The sequence below is a fragment of the Myripristis murdjan genome, chromosome 2 (assembly GCF_902150065.1).
Source record: "Myripristis murdjan chromosome 2, fMyrMur1.1, whole genome shotgun sequence".
Taxonomy (NCBI): Eukaryota; Metazoa; Chordata; class Actinopteri; order Holocentriformes; family Holocentridae; genus Myripristis; species Myripristis murdjan.
This window is the reverse complement of record NC_043981.1, coordinates 19,882,080-19,890,560: the sequence shown is the minus strand read 5'-3', so window position 1 is coordinate 19,890,560 and position 8,481 is coordinate 19,882,080. Positions and strand designations below refer to the sequence as shown.

Below are 8,481 nucleotides of genomic sequence, written 5' to 3'. Positions count from 1 at the left end.
TCTGGTTCTGGTTCATTTTCTGGTTCTGGTTCCAGTTCAGGGTCAGCACCAGGTTCTGGTTCAGGTTCAGGTTCTGGTTCTGGTTCCAGTTCAGGGTCAGCTCCAGGTTCTGGTTCGAGGCGTGGAGAAATATCACATTTTCAGATCCTGTCAGTTCTAGAAGCTCCACAGTTTATTGGATTAATTAACCAGAGGATTGTGTGAGATGCAGGTTTTCCTTTCCTAGGACGGCGACGGAGCAAAACGATGGATTTACATTCTTGGTGGGACGAATCGTCAGATCATCGTAGAAACTGTCGGCTGCAGCCCAGAGGCCAGCCTCCCACTCGATCTGAGCCTGGGTATCAGAGTTTGTTTGAAGATATTTTGGTCCTGAATCTTTGAGTTGTGCTGTGATGCTCGTCGGGTCCTGCTGTCCCTCGCTGTGCTGTGTAAATAAAGACGAGCTGCCTGGACTGGGACATGTGACGCTGGCTGCTGCTGGAACCACTTCCTTCTTCTAACTTTTAAACAAACGGGAACATTTTGATCTAAACCGAACAGACAGACTCACCTTCATTTAGTTTATTTCTTCACTTTGCACTCAATGCCTGTGTGTGTGTGTGTGTGTGTGTGTGTGTGTGTGTGTGTGTGTGTGCTCTGTTCTCCTCAGGCTCTGAACGGCTTCGTGTTGGTGGTGACGGCTGAGGGCTACATCTTCTTCACGTCGCCCACCATCCAGGACTACCTGGGCTTCCACCAGGTGAGCCAGTCAGCCCACCAATCAGCTGATCGATCGATCAGTCGGTCCTCTGCTGTTTGATCCTGGGCCGAACAAACACAACACAACATTTAACCAAACTGACAACACCGTGCAGAGAGAAACATTTATTAATATATAAAATAATAAAAATACAGCAACATGAAGCAGAAACAGGAAATCAGACCTTTAAATCCGTGGACTGAATGAATATCTTGAATGAATATTTTTTTCATGTGGGTTCATATTTTTCAGTTCTCGGGAAGCTTTACTCTTTATTTTTTTTGCACAAACGATGATGAAACATTTCAGATTTTTAAGGAAGAAAGAAAAGAAAGAAGAAAAAAACAAGAAAACAAATTGATATTAAACAACATTTTGTTTTGACCGTTGCTGCATCACATCCTGTTTCTTCTGATCACGTTCGCTGCGCTGAAACGGAAAAAACAATTCTGGAAGCTTGTTAGTGTGTGTGTGTGTGTGTGTGTGTGTGTGTGTGTGTGTGTGTGTGTGTTTCCTGGGCTTGTCTTCATGTTGGGTAACAGCAATGTTGTGGCGAACGTTACCCAACGCTGCAGTGTGTGTGTGTGTGTGTGTGTGTGTGTGTGTGTGTGTGTGTGTCCGGCCTTGCGACACGAGCTGCAGATTACAGGTCGTGTTTTTCATTTTGGGTTTGTTTGAATTTGCTTTGTGACTTCTGAAACTTGTGGAAACAGAATCAATGAGACATACAGGTCTGTGTTTACTCCAAATCTCTCTCTCTCTCTCTCTCCCTCTCTCTCTCTCTCCCTCTCTCTCTCTCTCTCTCCAGTCGGACGTGGTCCATCAGAGTGTGTTTGAGCTGATCCACACAGATGACCGGTCTCTGTTCAGACGGCAGCTGCACTTCGCCCTGAAGCCGGGCCCCGGTCAGTACGTCGAGGCCCCGGGGCCCCTCAGCCAGTTACTGTGTGTGACCCTGGTTCAGGGCTTCATTTAGTCACTTATTAGAAAATTAACACGAATAAAGGGTTAACATATCTAAAAATAAAGTCATATATAATCAGTATCAGCTGTCTTTGAGTGAAGCTTTAATTAATTTCCTGAAAGACCAATCGCCCTCCAGGTTCACACAGATTACTGCACTGTCGTCGTTTTCTATATAGTTTACTTTTTAAATTTTTATTTCATTTCGACTTTTTGTTTTCAATTTCAGTTTAGTTTCAGTTCGTTTTTAAAGCAGGTTTGCTAGTCGAGTTTAGTTTTCATTTTATGAAAATGCTTAGTTTAAGTCTAGTTTTTATTAGTTTCAGTGTTAGTTTTAGGCTCTTATTTTGTAATATGGGGTATTTGTCAGGGCAGAAGTTCAAAAAAAAGGTTCAAAAAGTTATTATTATTATTATTATTATTTTTGTGCAATAAGAACCCAACAAAACATGAAACTATTTTATGAAACGTCTTCACTGAGGACAGAAGAACCAAATAAACTCACAGATGAAAACTGAAGACATTTTGTATATAATTTTACTTAAACTGCTTAACTTTACTTAAGTTTTGTAAACACACCGTAGAGTTTCAGTTATCTCAATTTTATTTAAGCCAACAAAAATACTTTTTTACACCTAGATTTTGTTATTTTGTTAGTTTTCTTTAATGGTAATAACCCTGGCTCACGTCCCTAGAAACTAATAATAATCACTGTCAGGTTAATAAGCGGTGTGTGTGCCGTGTGCTGATTGGTTGGTCGATGATCATTGCAGGCGAGCAGAGCGCCGGTGACGGCGGCGGCGTGGTGACCTACGACCCCCAGCTCATGCCTCCAGAGAACTCCTCCTTCCTGGAGAGAAGCTTCTGCTGCCGCTTCCGCTGCCTGCTGGACAACTCGTCCGGCTTCCTGGTGAGTCACACTGAGCCGCCCAGCAGGGGGCGACACTGAGCTTTCCATTCACTCCACTACGATATGAACATGAACTTTCAGAGCCTTCACACTTTCTTCACTCCAGTTTTCCATCCGTGGAATAAAGTCCTCCACATGAGTTTTCCTAAAAGCAGCAGCACTGTTGGCTTTTCAGGACTTTTTCAAACCGAAACGCTCCCCCCTCCTCCTCCTCCTCCTCCTCCTCCTCCTCCGCCAGGGAAAATAGTCCCTAAGCGGGGAAACGTTTTGCTTTCTACAGCCGATTATCAGCTGTGTGGTTTCTGAATGTTGAGGACTTTGTTTGCCACTCAAGCAGAACATTATAAGGCGGCTGCTTCAACCACAAACTCACATTTTGACTCTGTGAGGTGAAATCTTTATTTCCCTGCAGGATTTGATAAATGGTTTGTTGACGTGGAAAATGTGGAGAAACTGAAGTAAATGGACCAAAAATTCAGAATCACTGGGATGGAAGTTGCCGCTCTTTTTAAAGGAAAACTCCAACATTTTGGGCAAAATCCCCTTTTTCCTTCCCTGACTTCCCCAGACTGAGACCAGATGTTGGACACCATTTTGATGTGTGTGTGTGTGTGTCCAGGCGCTGAACTTCCACGGCCGTCTGAAGTTCCTGCACGGTCAGGGCTGCATGTCGCAGGACGGCACGCTGCTCCCCCCGCAGCTCGCCCTGTTCTGCATCGCCACGCCGGTGCAGCCGCCCTCCATCCTGGAGATCCGCACCAAGACGCTCATCTTCCAGACCAAACACCGGCTGGACTTCGCCCCGCTGGGCATCGACACCAGGTACGCCCCGCCCCGCCACGCCCCATCGTGCCCCGCCCCACCACGCACACCTTTCAAAATAAAAGTCTACCAGTGAGCTGGTGGATTTTCGAAGGTTAATCCTGCATCATGTTGTGATTTTGGTTGATCAGTTTTGTACCAAAACCAAAAACCATGATTATTCAAAGTGTGGTTTTGTGCACTGTCCAGTTAATTACCTCTAATCATACAGTGATTTATTTATTCCCTTTTTTTTGCCAGTTAGGGTGTCCATATGAATTTTATTGAACTGAATGGAGTCAGTTTGAGCCATCTGCTGAGCCACTTTTAACTTAACATTGCAATAGTGCAAAATACAACATTTTAAAGTGTAATATGCATTCTGCTTTTAATTTATTGATTTTAGTTCTATATTTTGCTGTACGCGCTTCTAATTTTCGCTGCATTTGTCCAGTGACGATAAAGGCTTTCTGTTGTGCTTGTCGCTCAGAGGGAAGGTGGTGCTGGGCTACAGTGAGACGGAGCTCTGCATGAAGGGCTCGGGCTACCAGTTCATCCACGCTGCAGACATGATGTACTGCGCCGACAACCACCTGCGAAGTAAGTGACCCCGTGCATGTTTTGGTAAACGTGCAACATTAAATTTCCTCCTGCATGTTCTGATTTTGAGCCGACGTCACCTCGTGCTCTGAAAGACGTTGGAGTTTCTTCTGCTGTGCTTGAAACAACAGACGGACACACAGATCTCAGATCTCAGTGCTTTTTTTGCTGTGTTGTGTCCAGTGATTAAAACAGGAGACAGTGGTTTCAACGTCTTCCGGCTGCTGACCAAAGCGGGGACGTGGATCTGGGTGCAGGCCAGCGCCCGGCTGGTCTTCAAAGCGGGGAAACCAGACTTCATCGTGGCCAGACAGAGAGCTTTGACGTAAGTCTGCTGAAGTTAGCAGCAGGGATAGTGCTGGGGACGGTGATTCACTCACTCTTTGTACATTAAAAAATTAATTTCCTTCCATTCGGTTTCAGTGACAAATAAATTTCCCTCTGCAAGATGTATTGCAACTGCTATAAAAGCCACTTCTACTTCCACTACTTTGAATACGACTGCACCCTCGCAGTTGCATTCTGAGCAAGCCTAAGCAGAACAACTTCAAACGAATTAACAGAAAAGACAAAACACACACACACACACACACACACACACACACACATACACACACAATAACTCAATATGAATGTTCACAGTACAGGAAGATGTCTGTCTTGTAGTTTCCCTTGTACATAATTCTAAGAAACATTTTGTAAATATGAATGAGTTGCGATTTTTAGGCTTATTCTGCTTCTATTTCCACATCCTTATTGTTAAACCTTTTTTCTCTTCATTTTTTAACTGTGCAGGTAAATAAACCAGTACCTCAGTGTATTCACATGCTGTTGGTAGAACAAATAGCTACATATAAGCCAGTTTAGCTTAGCTTCGATTAGGTTTTTACTTACTTACTTACTTTTTACTTTTACCACTGATTACTGTTGTGACCACTATTTCCTCTCCTGTCATGATAACGAAAGCCGCTATCGTCACTCAAATCTTGTGTTTTTTTTTGTCCCAGGAATGAAGAGGGTGAAGAACAGCTTCGGCTCAGGCGGCTCCAGCTGCCGTTCAACTTTGCGACAGGAGAGGCGGTGCTGTACGATGTCAGCATGTCCCTGGACGTCCCCAGCTCGTGCTCCGCCCCCAAACAGAAGAAGCTGGACGATCTCTCCATCGACCCCAACTCCCTGCTGGGCTGCATGCTGAGCCAGGACCAGGGCATCTACTGCCAACACAACAACGACAACACCCTGAACTCCCTCAACGACGCCGCCTTCGAGGACACCCACGCCCTGGTTAACGTTCCCGGGGACGCCAGGCAGCACCCTTCGCCCAAGCCTGTGACGAGCCTGGTCAAGGCCGAGGGCACGGTGCAGGACATGATGGAGACCCTGCAGCAGATCCTTGGGGAGAATGATCTCACCACCAGCCTGGATGTGGACCCCGAGGAGCTGAAGGACTGGGAAAACACACTGCTGAAAATGAGCAGCACCCCGTGCGAAGTGAGCGAAGACCTGGACGAGCTTCTCAGCAATGACATCTTGTCGTACGTAGAGGAGCAGCTCATAAAGGAGGGCGGGCTGAAGCTGCCAGATCAGCTGGACGATGTACCAGTCTGCCTCCCAAGTTTGGACCTCCAGACCCAGGATCCTGTCCAAGGTGGAGAGCAGAGCTTCGGTTGGCTTGAGGAACCCCAGAACCAGCTGATACCCAATGGAGGGCAGATGGTGGCTGAGAAACAGACTCCCATCTCGGGGAGGATGAAGCTCACCCACGTGGGCCCTCCTCAGCTGAGCTCTGCAGGGTTAAATGGTCCAACACTTCAGCAGATTGCCGCGCAAAACCCCTTCACCCCCTCCACCGGTCTTCATTCTGAACTCAGCAGTGCAGGTAACCTGGGCACTCCGGGGACCTTTGACCCCTTGCTGGCGGACTCTTGCGCCCAGACACAGAACCAATTGAGAAACTTGCATGTCACCACCAACAACAACAGCCTTGGACTGTGTTCTCTCAGGCAAACCTCAGCCAATCAGCTTCACTCCAACCAAATAGTTCAGCCAATCCAGAACCACCTACAGATGAGAATGTCTGATCTACCGATTGGCCTCCATAACCAAAGCTCAGAGACGCTGTTAAATCCCATGTTCCCCTGCCAGAGCAGCCAGTGGATCTCCTCCGTCCCCAACTCAAACCAAACCGACAACTTTGTAGAAACATACACCCCAAATATTTCAATTCAGTCGGATTTTAATCCAGATCCTTCCTCCTCTAGCTGCTTACAGGGTCACTTTGCACTTCAGACACAAAACGGTGAGAACCAGAGACAGTCTTGGCCGCTTGAGCAGCAACAGCAGCAGCTGCCAACTTTGATTTCAAATGGACACCACCACACGGGCGGCTTCCACAACCCGGCGTCAGGATTTCAGAGGAGTCCTCTCCAAACGGGCATCGCGCCCCAGACCTCTGTGAACTGCAGGCCGACATTCAGGCCTCCAAACACCGCAGGCATGCGGTTTCCTGCCCAGCAGGAAATGGAGCCCCCGGCTCTGGTGCCTTCCAGCAGCTGTATGTTCGGAGGTGCCACCCCCTCGGTGCCCGTCAACGGAGTGCATCTCAACCAGAGACTGAGCACCACCAGCAACCAGACTCCCTCCAAGACCTCCTGCTACTACCAGAGTCTTCCTGGTAGTGGATCGGTGGCAGGGATGGGTGTTATCTCACAGGTGACTCCTGACGTTGGGCTGTCCTGCCAAGGCCTCGACCCGGACGGCCTCCTGGTGCAGCAGCAGCAGCAGCCGTACCTCAACTTCAGTGAGCAAACCCAGGTAAAAACTGTTTCTTAGAAAGACTGGTAGTTTCAGAAGAGAGAAAAGGGTTCAGTGTGGTGAGACTCCCTGTGGTTGCCTTTGATTCCCACGTTGTTTCTTTGTAGAGTGTGCATGTTTTTCCCATGATTTCCTGGGTTTCCCCCCATAAGTATGAATGGGAATGTCTGTCTGTCTGTTTTAGCCCTGTGGTGGACTGGCAGCCTGCCCAAGGGCGCAATTATGACTCCCACCAGAGTTCTGGGAGAGATGCACCCACACAGTTGAGGTTATGGTTGGATCAGGGCTAAGATCAAGACTTTTTTTGTCGAGCAGCAGTTCGCAACCTCGTCCTCAAAGACCCCCTGTCCTGTCCTGCAAGTTTTTGTTTCAGCTCCACTTTTTCACATCTGATCCATTCACGGGCTTCATGCTGATTGGTTGAAACAGATCTACCTGAACAGGGTGGCATCAAGGTGTGTGAGCTCTGTGAAAGAGTCGAGCTGGAATAAAAATGTCTTGGACGGGACAGGGGGTCCTGGAGGACTGGGATGGGAACCAATGTTTGAGAGAACAGGCAGCAGGCCCGTTATAACTCTGACTTCCACCCAGTGCATGCTGGGATTGACTCCAACCTCCTGTGACCCTGAAATGAAATAAGAGAAATTAACCAACAAACAAAACCTACAGAAAGGTCCAGGAACTTGATTCTTTCAAGAAACGTTCCTTCTGAAGACATCAAGCTGCTCTGTTGAGTTTAGGTTTAGTTCCCGCACCTCACTGCAGAACATTATTTACTACTTTTAGATGATGTAGGACGAATAAAGAATCTTAATGAATTCTAGTCTCTATCGACTGGTCCTTTGTGTGTGTTCGTTTGAATGCATCGCCAAAATGCCGCTCCTTCTCACTTGTCATTGGTCTCTTCTCCTTCCACAGATCAAGAGCCGTCCAATCATAGGGAACGGAGGGTTCCCCTTCCCCTCGCTGCCCAACGGGAACACGTATTACTCAGAGAACAAATAGGAACCGGTTTAGGAACCAAAAGACTGCTGTCTCTAAACACACAAGGAACATGGACTGAAACTGAGGAGACGAATCAGGATGCCTCCTTCTCTTTCTCCAGTTTAAAGGAAAAAAAAGCAGTGAAACACCAAGAAGTCAAGTGAGAGGAGAGCGTTGTTACGGACGTTCAGGCTGGTTTGGGGTTTGGTTGCTGCATGTCCGACCAGGAAGATACTCAAAACATGTATGAATTTCTCCTTGGAGGGACTTGTTTTCTATCAACAAAAAAAAGTCAAACAGACGACCCAGGTCAGATATGAATAATCTGTCGTATGGATTCACAGTCCAGTTTGAGGAATTCTGACTGTGCGTTCACACCACAAGCACGAGCTCTGGAAAACTCTTTCTACAATTATACCAATTTTTTTTTTTCGCACGGTTGCTGGCACTTAAAACCCGGTGATCATCCCTCATCGGCCAATCATCAGACAACATTGCTGTAAGTCCCGCCCCTTTGTTGAGGTCCAATCAACTGTTGGAAGTGGCTGCTCGTGGTTCGAACGCACAGAAAGAAAGAAAACTTTGTCACATTTAATTGCATCAATTAAGTAAAGCGACTTTACAGACTCTGCCAGCTCTTTGTTAGTTAGTAGGAATATTTCAGATT

At 47.1% G+C, this 8,481-nt stretch overlaps 1 protein-coding gene across 1 annotated transcript in view; it reads left to right on the top strand.

Annotated features, from left to right (window-relative positions):
- LOC115370618 (aryl hydrocarbon receptor-like) overlaps positions 1-7,935 on the top strand; it is a 74,782-nt gene extending 66,847 nt beyond the window's left edge. Inside the window, exons 4-11 of the mRNA XM_030067724.1 lie at positions 653-742; positions 1,551-1,647; positions 2,479-2,615; positions 3,235-3,437; positions 3,907-4,016; positions 4,200-4,341; positions 5,024-6,830; positions 7,749-7,935. Of these exons, the coding sequence (XP_029923584.1) occupies positions 653-742; positions 1,551-1,647; positions 2,479-2,615; positions 3,235-3,437; positions 3,907-4,016; positions 4,200-4,341; positions 5,024-6,830; positions 7,749-7,835 (2,673 nt within the window). The 3' untranslated portion in view covers positions 7,836-7,935. The remainder of the gene's footprint in view (positions 1-652; positions 743-1,550; positions 1,648-2,478; positions 2,616-3,234; positions 3,438-3,906; positions 4,017-4,199; positions 4,342-5,023; positions 6,831-7,748) is intronic.
- The last annotated feature ends 546 nt before the right edge of the window (positions 7,936-8,481 follow it).